The 21,046-nt window shown below is 35.0% G+C and overlaps 1 protein-coding gene across 1 annotated transcript in view; it reads right to left on the reverse strand.

Annotated features, from left to right (window-relative positions):
• Window positions 1-11,071: 11,071 nt before the first annotated feature.
• LOC140152224 (TOG array regulator of axonemal microtubules protein 1-like) overlaps window positions 11,072-21,046 on the reverse strand; it is a 102,305-nt gene continuing 92,330 nt past the window's right edge. Inside the window, exons 14-22 of the mRNA XM_072174526.1 lie at window positions 19,883-20,075; window positions 18,515-18,663; window positions 17,672-17,830; window positions 16,352-16,478; window positions 15,569-15,678; window positions 14,876-15,074; window positions 14,051-14,267; window positions 13,409-13,495; window positions 11,072-12,661 (exon numbers count right to left, since the gene is read on the reverse strand). Coding sequence (XP_072030627.1) covers window positions 12,408-12,661; window positions 13,409-13,495; window positions 14,051-14,267; window positions 14,876-15,074; window positions 15,569-15,678; window positions 16,352-16,478; window positions 17,672-17,830; window positions 18,515-18,663; window positions 19,883-20,075 — 1,495 coding nt within the window. The 3' untranslated portion in view covers window positions 11,072-12,407. The remainder of the gene's footprint in view (window positions 12,662-13,408; window positions 13,496-14,050; window positions 14,268-14,875; window positions 15,075-15,568; window positions 15,679-16,351; window positions 16,479-17,671; window positions 17,831-18,514; window positions 18,664-19,882; window positions 20,076-21,046) is intronic.

A 21,046-nucleotide genomic window follows, 5' to 3' on the forward strand; every position in this document is an offset into this window, starting at 1 on the left:
CCCCATTTAATCAGAGTCTGGTGAGTTTATGGCAAATTAATTTATATAATAATTTTCTATGCACTTTTCGTTGAAGGTTGATACCAAATTTGATATCAAACGCTTATTCATCGTGAGCATAGGAGCCGTTGTTAGGAAATTCGTGCAATTTTAAAAATGACAAAATACGAATTGACCACGCAAAGGCCAATGCGTGGTATCAGCTTATTATGTGGCCTGAAGCAACCCGTACAGGAATCATTTTACACTTGCCTGCGCACAATTGAAAGAGCGGGGTATTTGATTTGCATCTTGACATGCATGGGTAAATCTTTAACCTGGCAGCCTATTCAGGTGACGTAATTCTTGGCCGCGCTAGCTCCGCTATGTGGTACAATTCCCTATGTCATTTTTAAAATTGCACGAATTTCCAAACAACGGTTCTTATGCTCACGATGATTAAACTTTTGATATCAAATTTGGTATCAACCTTCGACGGAGAGTGTATAGAAAATTATTATATGAATTATTTTGCCATAAACTCATCAGACTCTGATTAAATGGGGATGGAACTAGTGGAGAATTTTTATTTTGGCTGTGTTTAGTATAAAAATATTGACTGCTATGAGGGGCATGGTTAAAATACGCCTCGGGCATGGTCATGGTTTTGAGATCACCTTGGTCCTATAATTTTAACCATGCCCCCCCAAAAAAAGCAGTCAATATTTGTTTTATATACTAAGTCTTAAGATTCTTGACATCTGTTTGGTTAAAAGCATTGATTTTGGGAAGAGAAATTTATAGTTTCAATGCGAACGGCACAGATTGCAATCTACGATTTCTGTGTATGTAATTATAGCGCTCGAAAACATTAACATGTGAGTAATATCATGTTACGCTGGGAACAAAACACATGCAGAACTATGCCCGGGGAATAGTTACTTTTGCGGGCATAGTCAAAATTATGCCCATGCTTTTAACCAATCAGATGAGGTATATAATAACTAATATTGACTGAGAGTTTAGTGTGTTGTCACTTGTCAGCCACAAATCGGTATCTCATCAGTGCACAACCACACCCCCTACACAAACACCCCGAAACGGGGTGTGTGTGCGTTTGTTTTTATTCAGCCACTTTGCTGTTCTTCCAATAATTGTATGTCAACATAGTGTTCATTTCCTGTGGAGAATTTGTGATTATTTTATTTGTGTGTGATAGAAATGACTGTGCTTCATTGTACCAGTATACGGTTCGGCGTTCCAAATAACGCCGCTCCGCCGGCTATTGGCCTGTAACGTTTTGGCCGGGCTGGTAACTTTCCTGATTAGCAGTCTTGTTGTGGCGGTAACTTTTTAAAGCTCAAAGTATTACTTTCTAATTATTCAAACATATGACTTTATGTCAAGCACTGTCAGTGGCAGCAGTGCCATTCACATTAGTGAATAAATAAAGGAATTAAAAAACCTGAGATTACAAACTGGGATTAAAAGTTAGGGCTTGTAAGTAAGTTTTTGAGCCATATTTCTAACACTGATATGGTTCAATGTTTTGTGTGTATGTTGCTGTTGTGACTTTATTGTCGCTGCATGCAGTGGAAGCGGGAATGACACTGACAAAACATTGAAACCCTGAACAAAGTCTATTCATTATTGATATAATTAAAGAAATGAAGCTCAGACAAACTGGCATTATAATAAAGGAGAGAAAAAAATCAGAACCGTTCGGATTCGAACCAACGTGCACCCACGATTACATGTCGTTGAGTTCACCACCACAAGCCACAACAGCTCATGGCGGATCTGCCGGCGAATTGAACATGATTTTATTCTCTCGAAAATGTCTCACGGCATATAATGACATTACAATGAAGGTTGGTGGTTGTCATTGTTCTTTGCCAGGCAGTAATGAGTAATGTGCACATCCCATTTTGTTGTGGAGCTCTGCCAACTTGGTGAAGTGGTCATATGATGATCCTTACAGCATTATGTTGTACACATGGATTTTAAGAATAATTATTGCATTTAGGTTTGTGATTTCATCTGTTTTAAGTTCTGTGAAATGTTTGGATGCCAGTAAATTAGGACTTTTATCCAGTAATTAAAATTGTTAAAAATATATTTTTATATTTTGTACTATATGCAGGAAGAATGCAATAAAATAAACTTGTCAAATTGCTTTACTTGATGTGTTAAGTGTTGTTTGTATGGGCTAGGAGCTAAACAACTCCATTTTTTTTATTAAGCTATGGAGCTTTAACAGTAATTTACTGTGAAAGCCTAAAATAAACAATATTCAACTTTTGGGGGAAGAGGCAATTTTCAACAAGCCATTGGATTTGAGGAAAGATAAATTAGCCAAAAGTAACATATTCAGTCTAATTTGTGTACATCCATATCAAAACGATGCACTTGTCAGCTGCTACATGCTTCTCATTTTACATAATAGCTGGGACTAAATGCAAGACTTCTCAAGTGGAGGTCACTTCAAAACATCCTCAAGTCACATGGTTTATGTATATTCCTAAACCATGGGACTTTGGGGATGATTTGAAGTGACCTCCACTTGAGATGAGTCTGGTATATATTCCTGGTTATTATGTGAAAAGAGATACACGTAGCAGCCGACAAGTGCATCCTTTTGATATGGATGTACACATTTGTGCTTAAGTCATTTTAACGTGGAGCTTACTATTTAGCGTGTTGCAACTTTCAAATGCAAAGAAAATAGGTAGATATTGACGAATAAATGTTGCAGTTAAAGTTATTTTCATATTTCGGCTGTGCATAAAATACACAGGCGATAAACAACCACACCGATTGGTTGATCAACGGTCTTGGCAACAAGACGGTTGACCCATTGATCGCTCTGCGCGTAGAAGGGAAGGAGACCTTGCCAATTCTATGTGATTGCGCGTACCTCGACCACAGAAGAAATAAAAAATTAACTTGGGCAAAGTAAAAAATAAAACCAGTCTCTCGTCCAGGTTTTGGAGGAAGAGGGGCTTGTTATTTTTATTGGAAAAAATGCCCTAAATTGCCCTATTAAAAAGATGTGTAAAGATTAGAAGCTGAAAAACATGAAGAGGCTCTTTTTATTTTGAGATGTCAACCCCTCTGGTCATCACAAAGTACTTCAGAAATGCTTCTAATAATATTTTAAAGGCTTATAAGAAGAAGTTGCAACTTCTATAGTATCTTTACAAAAAGTTATGACAGAAAGATTGCAAAATAAAAAATGTTTTTTATTTACTTGGCCTTAAGACATCCAGCGTATTTTCCTGTGATTTGACCCAATTTCATGTCCAAGTAAAAAGGAAGGGGGGCATTTGAACAAAATACAAGTTAATAAAGTTCTCAGGGTGCCAATTAGGTCCATATGGTGCAGCCATTTTTGAACTTTAAAAAGATTAACTATATTTTTACGAGGAAGCTACAAATTTGTGAAAAAAATAAAAAAGCAATAACGGACAAGAATTATTCCTTTGTATAAGTTTATTTCTCATTATACACACACCAAGTTCCAAAGGCAATCTGTCATAAAATACTTTACAAATATATCATTGAGAATTAAACACTCATCAATGAGATTGTGAATTAATATACATTTTCTATACAATCAGTGATACACTGCTTTGGCTTGAATCAAAGTATTCAACAACAGCACAAAATATTACAGCATGTGCACAGAGCACATGGGTATCAATCAATCAAAAAATAAATAAAGTTCATGCAATGGATATTATGTCATTTTAAACTTCAGGCAATCATTTTATTGAAAACTGGCTTTTTATACAAGAATATCTTTAGACAAAACTTAAACATCTTGATTGGGCGTAAAGTGTTTTCCATTTCTTACTCTAAAACAATTCTGTATGCTAATTCAACTCAAGTTGAAAACAGGGCTGAGCAACCTACTTAAAATACACAAAAATGGAACCCAACATTGTGATCCTGATGTTATTCAAAATTAAATTTCTTTAAATAGATACCTGTGAGGTCCATGGATGAGACTTTTCTTTCATGATATCTTTTTAAAAAAATCAGGTTTTCAAATACACAATAAAAACTGATAGTTCTTGTACAATGCTAAATGGAATTTATGGTTGTAAATTTATTACCTCTGGATGTATCCAGTAAAAATATGCACTTAAGAAGTACCCCCCCCCCCCATTAACATAAAGGTTGGTAACCATGCGTGTTGCCAAAATGGGTACTCTTTTTTTACCTGTTGCACGGACCGCAAAATCGACAAAATAGGGGTATTTAATTCGCACTGTCCGCAAAATTCGGATAAAAGGGGTACTTTGGGAAAATCTGGTAATTTTATGTCAATATTGAGTGTCATTGTAAAGGGGTAATTGAAATTCTAGTTATTGAAAACCACCAAATTGGGGTTTTTTTGGACAAATTTTGTCCTTGATTTTGCATGAAAAAGGGGGGTAAATTTGATGAAAAATCATTGCAAAGGGGGTCTTTGAAATACTTAAAAAATTGCATGTTACCAACTTTTGTGTTGAGTGCGGAGCAGGTATTTACATTACTCACTAGCCTTTTCTAATAAATACAGCCATGTGGGCTTAAAAGCCACTTTGGAACCTGGCTTAGAAGCCACTTTGGAACCTGTCTCTCACTACAAATGACCACCTGCCACTTGTACATGGCTGTGTTACATCAGATAGCTACACATACAATCCTAACCCAAGAACAATCAGATGCACTAATTACATCTTTAGAACTGCATTCATATCAATGCATTGAATTTTACTAAAAGTTAGTATTGTTACAACTCGACAAATGTTCCATGAGCTTGGAATGTGTAGAATAACATAATGACGGGCCTTTGCCAGACGTCTTAATTCTCATTGGATCAACAAATCACAGACACTGTATTTATCAAAAAGAAATTTTCACTTCTGGTAAAATTTAATGAATTAAAACATTTAGACCAACATCCATTCATACTTTCATATAGTGATACATCCACCACCTCTAAAAATTCTACTCGTGTGCATTTCTGAAAAACTTCAAAACATGACATTCATACGCTGTCTCTTATTACAGAAGTAAAAAAGCAAAACTCTTGCTTTCTTGTTTGTTTAATGTATTACAAAAGCTGTGCAGCTCAGATGACAATATAGTATTTTTTTATATATATTTTATGTACAGAAGTATATACAAGGCAACAAGGTGGGAAAGAGACAAATATATATTATTTCATGTAATAAATTATCATTAAAAAAGAAAGCCACAAACTTTAAGACTTTCAACAAACAAGCATTTGAATACATGGTACTGTATGAAAAGTTATCCAATCACAGACATGTGACTACGTCATATTGAAATGCTTGTTTGAGTGTGCATGTCCTAAGAATTGTGGCTTACAATTTATTAATTCATTATGTACTTTATTCAGCTACAAATACAATACTGGTATTCTAAAGATAAGAATGATATTCAGCTATCTCTATACTGTTCTCGCTTTCCTTTGCGCAGTGAGGTCAAAATATTATGTATTATGTTTGATTGTTTTGTTAATTATGTTGTTTTATGAGAATTTGTTGCCTGAGAAGTGATTTCTAACAAAGTGCTAATTGAAGCCTGTTGCATGGTACAGCCCTATCTACAATAAAATATTTCTCTTTTTATACTTTGTAAAAAAATCACAAAAAGCACATAGTAGCTTAAAAGTTCATACACAAGAAAAAGATCTACATAAATCGAGTATAGATCATAACAGCAAGCAATATATTAAATAAAGGTTCTCAATTATGTGGTCAAATATCAATCAGCTGTAACAAACTACAGCTGGGGCCAGATTCTTGTAACAATATCCCAAGTTGTATCTTAGAGGGCATGCATAGCTATCCAGCATGGCTGTGTTGCTGTTCTGTAGAACCATACTGTAAGCAACCCCATGCATGGCTGTGTTGCTGATGTGTGGAACCATACTGTATACCTGTGAACAAGGCCACATGCGAATACTAAAGAAAAGATAATGACGGCTACTGAGGTGTCAGATTTACATGGGATTTAAGAACTTCTGCTACCTCCGAGGTTGATGCAACTAACCACATCTCTAGGTGGTTGTGGTCATAGCTGCATGGTTTTACAATGGCCAAGCAGAGCTATGGGTGATAAAACTTAAGATATTGTCATGAGAATTTGGCCCCATGGCTCGATTCCACAAAGATCTGTGATCCCTCATTAGCACCTAACCAACACAAACTTTTGTCCATCTTCACTTTTCAGATAGATGGATGTGATAGATAAAGGCAAATCTTTGTCAAATCAGTCCCGTATTCACATATGATTTTGTGGTTAAACATAAGCAGTGTTTATACTAGATGAGCAAGGTGTGAGTGATGAGAAAAAGTACACACTGACTAATTCATATTCATCAGTGATCACTCTTGAGTACAATGTATTATTCAAAATATAAGAACACAAAAACCGAGTCAGCAATTGGGCAAGGAGAATGTTATAATGATGTTAAGATGATGTTGCGTACATCTGTTGCGCAATGAACAGCATGGCTCTGCTATGCAAAAAATACTAGTACAACCATCTAGTCACTTGTAACTTTTTTTCAATGGAAAATCGTTTGAGCACACCAACTAGCCTGACACAAAACTGATTACCAATTAGATTGGTATTACAAAATTTCAAGCGTATTCTTAGCGATGACTTAACTTAGTAACTGAACATAATACCAATGTTTTTCTTGAAATCAGAAGTTTCAGCAATACCTAACATTCATGGCAAGTTTTCAACTGAACCCTGAATAATTTTAACCAGCTCACTTTTAAGCAATTCTTTTTCATTGAGCTATTGGTATTGAAATCCATACACCCCTATGGAAGAAATGACCTTTAAAATCTCCCACACAGGGGATGTAGATTTTAAATGGGAGTCACCAATTCAGGTAGCCCCATTTGTAATTCACACTCCCTGTGTGGGAGATTAAGGTCATGTCTTCCATTGGGGTGTATGGATTTCAAGTGGAATAGCCCATTGCTAGGTTCTGTTGAAATCACAGAAAAAGTGAAGGAAACTATGGATACCACCCTACCCTGTATATGAGTGGCACAGTCAGCTATGGGGAATTTGGGTCCTTCATGACAGCACACAGATACAAACAGAAACGTGTCTGCATCAAATTTGGTAATAAATGCACGTTTGTGTCGCTCCTTCAACACAATCAGTGTGTCGTGCCATGAAGTATTTCAAATTGTGGAAGTGGGCACACAAGCAGTGATTAGTTCCAAATGCTCTATTGCCAAAAAACCCAAATTATTCCCCTAGGCCGATTATTAAAGGATAGCAATAAATCCTGATTCTCCTTCTGTATTTCTGTGGTTTAAATACACTTATAAATTATAACAAATTGCACAATAATGGTAATAACACCATTGGTCACACACAGGAATGTAAAAACATGAACAACATAACATAGCAGCTTACACAATACATATATGTACGGGTGAAAATTAACACAAATACTTGCTTGCCCACTTCCCATTTGACTGCAAATGTTGCTTGATAGGAAACATTTAGAAGCATCAATATGAATTGATTGTAATCTATGCCTAAGGAGCAGATGTTCTGATGTACAATAATATGCGACACAATCTGGTCCATGGAGGTCAAAGGAGGCATTTTTGGAAATTGAGTTACTATTATCATTACCTTATTAGGCTATCATAAACTGAAAACACCAAAGGTCTAAAATACTTGGTTCTAAAGTTATTTTCTTAATTTTGTTTTTTACTCCATATTTTTGCTTTTATCTCAATTTCAAATTTGCTGCCTTTGGCCCCCATGGACCAGATCGTGTCATATATTTTCTTCTTAATACTTCCTGCTATGTTGTTGTATTTCAACAGGCTGTCAAAGTTTCAGATACGAGTTCAAGATTTTGCAGCAGACTGATGGAAAGCAAATGAAGCTAATTTTCACCCCCACTTACACAAGAAAAATAAATTGTAACATATAACAAGACAATAATCTGTGGGCCCTCTTTGAAATTACTTCTTAAGGACATTTCTGGAAAAAGTACACCACCTTACTAGAAAATACTAAAGTGTTACTTAGTTGTCCTATATGGTTAGTAAAAAGTATTATACACATTGTCATTGTAAAGTACACTGTATATAGTTACTGACAAGATTATCTTGTGACATGAGTTTGAAGTACTGAAAACTGATGAAGTACAAAAATGTATTTTGGTAGTTTTTTAAGTACTGGGTATACTTTTTTACTACAGAAATAATGGGGTACACTATCATGAACTGTTTTTCAAATGACAACAAGTTGCTGTTAGCCTTACAAGAGCAGATCATTGTAATATTTTCTGAAAATCAAAATTTAATTTCAGTTAAAATATTTTATAAGTATTTTGGGGGGTTTAAAATTAAAATTGTAACCTTTTCCACCAGAATTTATATTTCAACTACAAAAAATTATTAACTTCTCTTCATTTCCGCTGGACGGACTTTGTTATAAGAGAACAAGGTAGCGAAAAATATTGTGCTAGTACCAACGATTGCAGATTATCAAGGTGGATGCCTAGGAAAATACTGGTACCAAAATCATATCAGAGAGACAGAATATTTTGTTGCAACTGATTTATAGTAGTTAAAATTGAATACGGGTCTCAGCAATCTATTCAATTTCTTTTTCAAAAACAATTTTGACTCCACTTTGGAAGCAAACTACCTAACCCATACATTTGAATTTCATTTCAAAAACAAAAACATAATAGTTACTGAGGTAAAAACAACAAATTCTGCAAACAAATACACAGAAAGATATGCAAGCTTATATCAATGTAAAAATACAACAAGTAGTAGGCTACCAGTTTCCTTCAATGGTTTTACGACAGAGCACCTTTTAGGTCAATCTTCAATTTGGTAAGTAATATTTGGGCCACTTTTTCATATTTATCCACAAGAAATTGGATTTCCAAGTGTTCAAGGTGAGTAGTCAATTTACAATAAGTACACAGAGTACAAGCAAATAAGGTAAACAATACCGACGTTACTTCATTACTTCCACAGTTATCAAATGACCAAGTATGGATAATTAAAGCAAGCCAAATTTGGCAATATATTTACCATTATGTGATGAGATCAAGAAAAATGAGTCTCCATAGATTTGTAATTAACTGATTTTTAGATAATGAAAGAAGAAGAGAAAAACAAACAAAACATTTTTTATTCTATTCTCTTAACGAAAATGATCACATAGATCAGAACTGCAATTTTGATTAATTCTGGTTTCATATTTTCCTACCGCTTTGCCTCTCTGACGACGATTTTGCTTCACTGCGCAGTCGCACCAGAAACGCTAGCGGTGACCAGCGGCAAGCCGATATATATTGATCACTCCACCACTTTGCCCAAGCAGTAGCATTGCCAAGAGTTGAATTCAAGTCAACACCGAGTATGAGAACAGGAAATGAATTTTGACGGTGCTGAGCGGCAACATTAGCTTTCATAGTCATGCCGCAGCGGCAGCAGCATGCTGCTCCACTTGCAAGTACAAGCGGCATGATGATTGATGAAGCGTCACGCTGTTTAGCGGCAAGCAGCAGAAAGTATGAAACCAGCTTAATTCTTCACTAAACGAGATGCAACATTTGATGTGGATGTCCAAAACTTGAGGCAAAAATATTAAAATCTTTTCAAAATCAAAATTTATTATTTTGAGAAACATTTTGCTGGCTACTCTTTCATACCCTTTACTTTATGATTACAATGTTTTAATGAATTTTTTGACACAAATTAACTTTTACTTTTGCAGCTTTTTACCTTAAAAATATAAATGAAAAGTTAAAGCTTATTTTGTCAACAAAGCCTCCCTTTACTTGATCACAACACATATGGTAGCATTAAACTATAGCGATATAAGTACACAGCAAACCAATACTTTTTTGTTCAATATACAACTTAATAAAAGTAACAAAAATACACATCAACTCTTGCTTTATTACATAGTAGCACAAAATAATATAATGTTTACACCTATAGTAACAATGCTTGCATACATGCAATATGGATACAAAAAAATACAATCTGATGTTTACAATAAATAATTTGACATATTGTAGGTTATCTTTACATGCTTTTATGAATTATCACTTTTTGGATATTATGGTAGAGTAAACAGAGGAGATAAAAAGGCAAGTTTGTTGCTTCCGATTCTAATCCATAAGGCTTTTTTTTAAATCATATCTAATTTACTGTACATCTTGGAAAGTTTAAATTTGAACATTTTCCAAGACTGAACATCTTTTAAATTTCTTTTATTAGTTATGAATTTCTTAATTCTTAAATCTTATACCTATCCAAGATACCTGACCTGATCCATTCAGGCCGAAGTCAGAAATGTTGAAAAATGAGTTTCTACCATTACTATTTTTGCTCAGTACCTATACTTATTTATGTTGAATCCCAAGGTCTCTTGAATACTTGGTTGCAAAGTTATGAACCTTTTATATGTCCATTTTCTTTCATTTTTTATTGCTTTTTCTCCTCTCTTTTTGCCTATATCTTATGTTCAGACCCAATAATAACTTCCGAACATTTGAATATGATTGGAAGAATGCAAAACATCAATAAAGTGATAATGAAATACAACACTGCATGCAGTGCTCTTGCATTCTGCTAATGCATTGGTTATTTTAAAGATGGGTGGCCTGATTAACAGCCTCATCCTCCCACCTACCCCACCAAAATTTAGATTTTGGCATCTGATGAGAACAATATTGGAATCAGATAGTTATGGTAACAGGCTTCAATAAGAGTTAGAAATCATCTTATCAAAAAACATAGGGCTACCCACCTTTAAACATTGAAATCAATGGAATGGAGACCAATTCAATTGTTTTATAAATCAGAATCAGCTCAAACAACAAGCTTACAAATCACCTCTCTCTCCTCTGTATCTCTGAGATACCACCAGAAATTGAATGAATACAGGTGCTACATAAGTGCGTATCTGCTGAAATGTCTATATGCATATAAAAACATGCTTTGTGTCCAATCAATTCCTATGCTTCATTCTCAAAATTCATCATAATTTTTTATCATTTTAAAGCAATTACAACAATCTAAGGTGGTTCATTTCATTTTCAAGGTAACAATGCATGCCAATAAAATAATACATGCTTTATAATCATTTCAAGTACTTCAAATACTATCTATTTATTAATACTGTATAACATGTGTACAACATTAACTATTAGCTAAAAAGCCAAAGAGAACAGTTATTGTTGACTGATACTGGCTACTTAGTACTCGCTTAACAAGTACTTCAGAAGGATGATACACGTTATGTCATCCAGAAACATCATGCAAATTATTCGTATACTGGGTAAAACCACGTTAGCAGTCAGTTCTGTATAAGAATATATCACTTCTATGTTTGCCAAATATTCAAAACAGTTTACCCTGACAGTATATTTTTTTTCTTATATTTGGAAGTCTGTGCCAAAATTGTTTGCTTACATTCCCAGCAGATTGATATCGTGTCAAAATGGTTGTAGCTAGCTCAGCAAATCTGTATCATTACAGATTTACATTGTCACCCATTTCCTGTGCATTCTCTTTACAGCTATTCAAGAATATGGATGCTATAGTGCTCCAGTATCATACAACATGAGTTATGGACAATACCACTGAACAAAAAATTTTAGCACAGACTTTGAAATTCTGCATTGAACTTTCCTCACTCATGAAGTTCCCTCTTCTACAACACATACATGGTCGTCCTGCCTGTTTGATGACACATTTGATGTTGCAACTAAATGCTACAAGATGTGACTGCCTACCGATGATCAGACTACCACGCTCATCGACACACCTGTTATTGTTGCTAATACTGCATTGTTCAAACCATCTTTTTCAGTTCCTGTGCATATTACTTTGATACATCTGATCTTACAATCTAAAACAGTACCACCTGGCTACCTCTTGAATATCGCTACCTGAATTGCACAAATCTCTTATTTATTTGCATTGTCACATATTTGGTAACCGTAGTGGCTCATAATGCCGGCTGCACGATATCATCATCAGATTCTCTGAATCAAATTCATTCGTACATTGCTCCAATCGCTTCATTATTTTTGACGCTTGCTCCGACAATCTCCTGATTCTCTTCACACAATACAGTGCACATGATGTAACTACACTAACAATACCATGCACATGATGTAACTGCACTCACAATCCAGTGCACTTGATGTAACTACACTTCTTGTTAATTCCAGAAATAGATGTTGATCTTGACTACAGACCGATCTTACAGTTCTTGAAGTCTTAACCTGTAGTTATCACTACCACTATGATCCTGCCCAGCAGGATCCAACACCGAATCCAAACTTGTTTCTAGAGCCTGCTCCTACCTGCTTAAGAAGTTGTCAAACGTCATGATTTGGTATTGATGAGTTCTTGAAGCAAATTCTTATGCCTTGGTGGTAGTGTGGATGCATGCTGTATTAAATCATCTCCCATGAGTTCATATAGTGTAGATGCTAGGATGCCTGTAGCACCACGTATACTACCGCTACCACCGGCTGTTACACCGCTCCCGGTCATGTTGCCTAGGAGATACCATAGTACTGGGAGGACTTGACGGATAATAGTCTGCTGCTTGCGAGGATACACTTGTTGGCTCAAGTCTGTTGAGAAAAAGTCAACAAGAATTTCATTGGTAGAGTTACAATGCAACCAGTATCACACACTCTAGCAGGTTTATTCAGATCCATTGCACAGCTTATATCTGCAGTAACACAGTTGAAGTTTGGCTACTACAGTTAGATCAGACACAACACCACATCTACAACAATTCAAAACATTGATCCTCCAATCAAAGTTGGTTGTTAAAACCCTTATATCTTATCAAGCAAGAAAACATCCTTAGCTATTCTATTCTGCATGATTTATGCAATCCTGAAATCACTTCACAGTGACTTTCAAGTTACTGTGACTTTTAAGCCATTGTGACTTCTAACATCTTAAAGTTGGGGTTTTAAGTAATTTTGCCAGCAAAATATATTTAAGTTCTGATATCCTTAAAAGAAAACCAAACATAAAGTCCTAAACTATGCGTACGACAAAATAAATGGCACATGTGTCACTTTAAAAATACTTTGTCACTTTAAAAATATATGACAAAGCAAAGCAGGTCAGGGTTTTTTAAATCACAACTCACATAATCTCTAAAAATATTTACAAGTTGGTCTTAAGTTTTGGGTGTCAAAATTTAAATGACTATACATCGCTTTTAACACTAACATTCCCGCATACTAAAAAATAGTACAGACTGGTGTCTCCCCTTCAGCATGGTGGGGTGGGCAGCACATAGGGCCCCTTCCACCAAACTGTGTCACCCTTAGGATACTAGAGTTAAAACAAATCCTACTTACATGCTAGTTTCTCTACCATGATTGGCTTGGTACGAGCATTACCATACTGTGTTGCATTAGCAAATGGCTGCACAAGCACATTCAAATCTACAAGGCAAAAACAAAATCATCATCATTAGTATTATCATTATTATTATGTGCTTTTTGATTGCTACCACTTACTTGTACACAGCGTTTGAAATAGGGCCGGTCAGCCAGCCATTGGCCTGTAACTTTTTGGCCTGGCCGGTAACTTTTCTGACTGGCATCTAGTTGCCGGCCCGGCTGGCCGGTAACTTTTTAAGGTCAAGCCCGGCTGGCCTGTAACTTTTTGAGGCATATTTCGAACATTCACTTTTCCCTCATTAAATACTGCAATTAAAAATTAAAGCTATGGATCATGCAATTACCCAAGATCATCATAACTTTGTCATTAGATCATAACCGTCATTCAAGTGCATACATTGTAACACAAACAATAAAGGAAAATCAAAAAGATGACCTCTTTAAATTGTTTGCATTTCATTTCACACTGATATAAAAATTCAGTTTTCAACTGAAGTAAACAAGGGAAAATGCTACTTGAATATCAAATGCTCAAAGGTGAGCAACTTGTATCTTAATACTAAAAACTTCATCACCAAACCACCCATTATGACTTACCAACATGCTGCATGATAAGGTCCAATATATTTTGGCTAGTTTGACATATATTGCTGTTTTTAGAGGCTAGATTGCCTGATAGCATAGGGGTGATAGCCGTTGTTACTGCTGCTAGGTGTTCACCTAGTTGAGGTACCACTGCATGTAGGCATTGAAGTGCTGCTAGGTTCACCTTGCTATTGGAATCTGATAAACGAGGGTTGAAATTATCAAATATCTGTGGAAATAAACAAATATTTCAGTTAGAAATAAATTTGTATATTTGTCATACAAATATGAATGAAACACTTCCCGTGCCAGCGCCTTCTGTGATTTTTATTTGGAGTTTGCGCTGGAACTTGTTAATTTTGTTTATCTGAGGTTTCAATTGTAACACATTAAGCTGGTTAAACTGTTCTTTTCTGTTATTATGACTTGAAGTCATAATTTCCTTAGCTTTCCTCTCTCTCCCTCTCTGTTCTTAAAATTGAATTTAACAAAAATATAGAGTACACTCAAAAGAGATGGCAGTCAGTTCAAGATCATAGATCTGAAACTCAGAAAAAGCTTTTTCATTATGAGTTTTTTGTCATGAGTGTTTTCACCGTACATCGCTCACTGACATAATTCATCATTATTTGCGCTGCATATCCTATTTGGTTCTTGTTACTTTTGTTCAATTTCCCTCCTTATTCTGTTAGTTGCCAACCTACTGCATGTACACATCGGTTTCTAATGCTTGTGAAATTAATCATTTTGACTTGACCTTTAACAATGACCTTGGCCATATTTAACAAATACTAAAGGTCTTCTCAATCATTACTGATCAATATACCTGTCCCTCACCTTGACTATATTAGCCGTTATTATATTTATATTAGTTTCACACATTTGTTGGAATTGTTGTATGCCCTCTAGTCTCGTTGTCCAGTCACTTGCTGATAGCGTCTTACATAAATCTTTGATGGATTCTTGTTTGGACTCGCTCATCCTGGGTGCAGATCTCTTGGAGTGTCCTCGCTTTCCTGAACTTGGTCCATTTTCACTGATGTGAAAGATAAAGATTTAACGGTTTAGTGTGTGCTTTAAATTCGGTAACATTCTATATGCCCCAATGGGTTGGAGGAGTCACACCTTTTGGTGACAGTGTCTTGGTGCTTCCGACTCTTTCAGGTCTATTTTACCTTTGTTTCCTTTTGTAGGTATTGTGTAATTTTACTTTGCTTTTTGATGTATTTTAGCCAAATTTGAAAAATAAATAAAATAAAATTATATTATGCACTTCCTGTAATGTATTATCAGTAACAATTTAAATACAACCCAGGTTCTTCTTCTTCTGATGAAAATAGAAACTTGTAAATAACTAAACCTTAAACTTGTTTAATGGTCTGAAAAGTCTGCAGAAACTGTAACTCCATCACATCACATTTCATATTGTATCATATAATTATTACCAGACAATCATTTATGAAGAAGTTAATTTTAATACCAATTGCTTTTTTTGGTTCTAAAACCTAGTACCCTTTTTCAAATGCTTACCTGCCAGCGGAGTTATCTCTAGGATTATTACTACCGGATGTTGCTCTACTATTTGGTGCACTTCTTTTAGCACGAGCTGATGAGCTGTCCACAGGTGGATCACCAAGACCCTAAGTAGGCAAAAACACAGTGATAGAAATTTGTACTGTCAACTTTGACAGAATGAAGCAAAATACAACATACATTCCAAAACTTAAACTCTACAATTTACAAGCTCATACTTTTATTTTTTTTTAAAGCTCGGAAAATAATGAGCAAAGTAGGCGGCCATTCAAGGCCTTTTTCTTCTATACAGATTTTAGCTCATACATTGAAGTTGATGTTTGTACACATGATTTACAGCTCTTTTGTCAGAAGTTAAAATCATTGCAATGTAAGTTTCTAAATTCAAAACAAACTCCCTACTAACTAACACCTGAAATAAATATTTAGAAAAATTATCATGAGTCATATGACAATGTTTAGCAGTTTAGGTTAAATTAATGGTTGCATTTGTGTTATACTCTTTCTAGATTTTCAAGTACTGATTTCAGAGGTTTCTGCTTTGGTTGTATTGGCATGACAGTCAGTTATGTCCACAATCCACCAACAATATATGGTGGTTTACTTGAGCTTTGCAGGTTATAACAAATGCAATTTATATAATGATGAAAAGGTTACATGTGACTTGAAGTTCTCCAGCATTGGTGCAAGTGCAGTCTCATTTGGTAGTCTATTCCACTGTGGTACAGATCTTGGGCTTATGCAAATTTTTCATTGTTAAGTTGTTGTTGTTGAACTTACCTTTATTCTAAGATTGTCAAGTACTGATTTCAAAGGTTTCTGATCTCTAGCTTGTACATGTTTCTCTATCAGTCTGTCAAAATCTTCATGGTTCATCAATGAATACAAAGTTTTACGTCCATAATATCTGAAATGATGGAAACAAGTAAAAGATAAGCAAAGTAATAGCACATTTTTATTAGGCCTGCTTGTTGTTAAACAGTACTTTTTGTCATTGTTTTATATATTTTGTTGTGAACAGTTGATATACAAACTGAAGTACCTACAGCTCCCTCCTACTAGTGCGGGCTCCAAGTACTAGTGCTAAAGTAAGAGACCGGATTTCATTTAGGCATTGTATATGCTTGCCACTTGCAAACTGAGAGAGACTTAATACTGTTTACTGCTGACTATCAGCATATTGTGTAACCAGCCAATTAATGGAACTAAGCACCTACACTGGGTGCTTAAAGTACATGACTTTTGCAACAGGAATTGTGCTTCCAATTTCAACATCTTCAAAGAGGCTAAATCTATGAGCTTATTGCAGCAGCCCTTGGGCCCCACATGCTGGTGCTTACACTGTGCTCAAAAATGCATTGTGTCAGACATATCAACTTGTCAAATTAGTCAACCAAAAATCCCTGACAGGGGTAAAAAAACTCACTGCTAACAATTAATTTTATAACAGTGCAAACATGGGAAATTTCAAAAATGAAAACATATACCTTGATCAGCGCTCAATCGGCAGGCCTTATAACATCGCGGATTAATATCTCATGACATCTCGCCAGAAGCATCACAAATTATTAATTCAAGGCCTATACTTTGTCTACTTTCTTCAACACACAAAATAGAAAATACATACCAGATAGGTGAACTAATAGTACTCTTAACATGGGTCTACTTTTCGGCGTAGTGGTAAAAGCCTAACATTTCACGCCTATTAAGAGCTGATTAAACTATAGTGCTATTGATTGAGTTAAGCGTTTTGACAGTGCAACTTAATTCTGAGTATGTAAAAAGGATTATGTCTGACACAGCTTAATATTTCAAGACCTATGGCCTTATTTTTCGGCATGTCTCCGAATCATTGGAAGAAACCTTGAGATCTTACTAATATAACTTCATGCCGACGTAGCCTCATCTACTTAATGACTTTTTAAGAAAATGTAGCTGACCTAAATAAATATCAATTTATACCTGTGCACTGTTTTTAAACATATATACATAGTACAAGGTACATATACCAGTGTTCTGGATCAGTACACATGATAAAACACATATTCCTGATATGAATGAGGTAAATGTACTTTAGGATCTTCCAGTTATTTTGCATACCTTGTTTCTTGTGCGCTGTCTAAAGCAAATGACGATGCAGTAGGTAGAACCTTGTCTGTCACATCTTTGATGCCACTCAGAACACGCCCAGGACCCATTCTTTCTACTACACGCTCTAAGAACATGGCTGTAGCTCTACGTACAGCAGAATTCTTATGCCTGCAAAGACAAATAGTGCAATGATATTTTACTGTATTGTAATTGTAACAAGACAATAAAAAGAATCTTTCAACAATATCAAAACAATGCGATGCCTTAGGGAACAAACCAACCATTTGATGACGTCTTATAAACTAAAGTCCTTTCGTTAGGGGTTCAAAAAGTCCAATTACGTTTGTAAAAACCTAGTTAAAATTTCTGTCAAAGTTGATCTTTTGAGTTGGAATTTTCAATATTTCACACATACATTTTAGGGAGGGAAGGAGCAGTTCAGCCTCCTTATGAAACCACTTTCATTTATAGGACATTGTTGAGCGTTTGGGTGGTTCCCTTACAATTGTAAAAGACTTGCATCTTGCAGATGACATTATTTAAAATTTTATTCATATTATAACCTCTACCATTATTATTGGCTTTTTTCTTCACATATTGTATTATGTAACATATGTTATTTAAAATATAAATTATGCACTATTTCGAAAGTGAAGAAATATTTTAACCCAAAAAAAATGAATGGAACTTGAACAGACTTCACATTTTAAACATATCAATTTTAATATCTGACTCATTTAAGAACCAGACAGGAGACATAGGATGATATTAATATGTGCAACTTAAGACTAATTCCAAAATACTTTAAGATCACACATCGCACAAGAATGGATTTCTTTATGGTGTTCTTACCCTCCTCCAGTTTGTATTAAGGCAACCAGCAGCCTCTGAGGTGTGGCATTCCTAACCATACTATCTAATGTTTTCTCAACATCTTCTCTGATAAAACCATTGCTCTCACCAGCTTTGGGCAGAAGAACCTTGCAAATGTTGTCCAAATCCTACACACACAAAAAGCATATAAAAGAATTAATTTCAATGATATTATTTGAAAATGCTGCGGAACTGGTTGTTACATCACACCAAGTCCTGATAGTTTGATGAGCGCATATTGCCAATGTAAGGATTTGTTGCAGAAAAATATGGATAATTTCAATAAAATAATGATTAATCAAGATATTCCAATTTTCAGTCCTGGCAATCTGTTCATAGTTCAATTTCAAAGCATAGAACATAGTAATATCAAAGCAGTTTAGAAATAATCTATGGTTAGAATATGCACCAGATACAACATTCATTATAGGCACCAACATTTTTATATTACACTTTTATCTACATATTGCCTACGTAAGGATTTGTTGCAGAAAAATATGGATAGTTTCAATAAAATAATGATTCATCAATTTTCATTCCTGCCAATTTGTTTATAGTGCAATTTCAAAGCATAATACATGGTAATATCAAATCAGTTTAGAAATTACCTTTGGTTAGAATATGCACCAGATACAAAATTCATTATAGGCACCAATCTTTTTAGATTACAAAAGCATAAAGAACTATTCAATACCAAATGTAGCAATTTAAACGGTTCAATATAATATGTTCACATTCATGAGATAAGTTGAATGTCAGACTGAGTGGACAATTTCCTTGATTGGCAACAATGACCTAATTATTGATTCCAATAATGAATATTGATATCTCATAACGACCTTCAGCAAAATTGATTAATTATGACATTGATACTTTCTTCAGAGCTAGCAACACAACAAAGTATGCACGCAACCTATACAAGAATCCACCACACAACTGTTTTCATCAAATTTATCTACTGCTTTATTATTCAGGTTTAATTCCACTGGAAGTACTTGTCAGAGTAATATCGCTACATGACATTGCCTACAGCAAGAAGCTTGGTTGCTTTTATTAATTCTCATCATGCAATTTTTAATGGTACTCAAAAATTGATTGAGAACTTGAAATTATTGCGACTTTGATATAAAAATCTATTTATAATACAGTATTGAATTTCACATCCGCAATTTTGATGAAATTTTGATGAACTGAAAATTTCCCACGAGTACCATGTATTTTTTATAGCTCTCTTGATAACAAAGTCCTGCTAAAAACAAAAAATTTCTTTCACATTTAGAATGTCGAATTAAAGCTAGATGTGATTGGAATATTCCCTACTGATTAAGAACAGCACTATAATCTCACCTTATCCATGGCTTGCCTGAGAGCTGCAAACATTTCTCCAAGACGTGATATAGCCGATCTAGCTACAGAGGATCTCAGATTTTTGGCTTCGTTTAGTACTGCTACAAGAACTGAATGTATTTGACCATTGAATACTTCAGGATGGAAGCGTGATAATCTTGATACAAGATTTAGACCATCTATCTTCACTTCCCTGTAAAAAAAAAATCAAAAAAAGAAAAAATTAGAATGGTTTGAACCTCATACAAATTTACAAAAACCTCTATAAAGGTAGATGGTCCATGCATCATTATGGGACATAGTATAGAACAGTAAACCTCCAACTAGTTTTAGGATCAAAAGATATGTATTGCCTTTAAAGTTACATGTAGGTGACCAAGTCGACAACCTTGTTCTCCCACTTTACCACATTCATAACCTCATTAATATACACAATGTGTTTAATCCAATCTCAGATAAGAACTTTAAAATAAGCGGACGCAAATTACGCTTTACAATGACCGCACCGTGTGACGTGTTATGCATTGGAACAATTTATGTGGACGCTAGCCACCGTATTTGGACATCGCATGATTGCGCGCTAGTGTGATTGGTCGCTAGCGGTATTTCCTTCATAGGCTATTCAATTTTTGACAGAGAAAACAAAAGATACAGTTAAAATTGTGTTCTTTTTTTCAAATTTAAAAGAAGGAAATGTGACGAAAATTGAATTAAAAAAGTGAAAAGTAATGATTATGAATGAGGTTAATGACTTTGCATCAGTTATTTTTCGGGTATTGTGAAATATCCTCGGGGCTGCGCCCCTCAGGATATTCCTCGGAATATCCTTGGGGCTGCGCCCCTCAGGATATTCCTCGGTTTCAAAGCACAATGTTTAGATATTTCACAATACCCTCAAAACAACTGATGCGCAGTCATTAACCTCTAATCAAAGCGCTGATTTTGACACTATAAAAAAGCTCATATTTTTTCAATAATCACAAATGTGTTTTGGACCTGAAATGTGTTCCATTATTTTAGCTGTTATATACAATGAAAGCCTCATCCAATTGGTGGTGCACCACTCACCCCGAACCACCTTTCAGTCCTAATCACCTATTATAAGTATTCTAATATTTTATTCAGACTAACTGATGTTAAATCATTTAAAATAACTTCTCAGAA

Source organism: Amphiura filiformis, chromosome 5 (genome assembly GCF_039555335.1).
Source record: "Amphiura filiformis chromosome 5, Afil_fr2py, whole genome shotgun sequence".
Lineage (NCBI taxonomy): Eukaryota > Metazoa > Echinodermata > Ophiuroidea > Amphilepidida > Amphiuridae > Amphiura > Amphiura filiformis.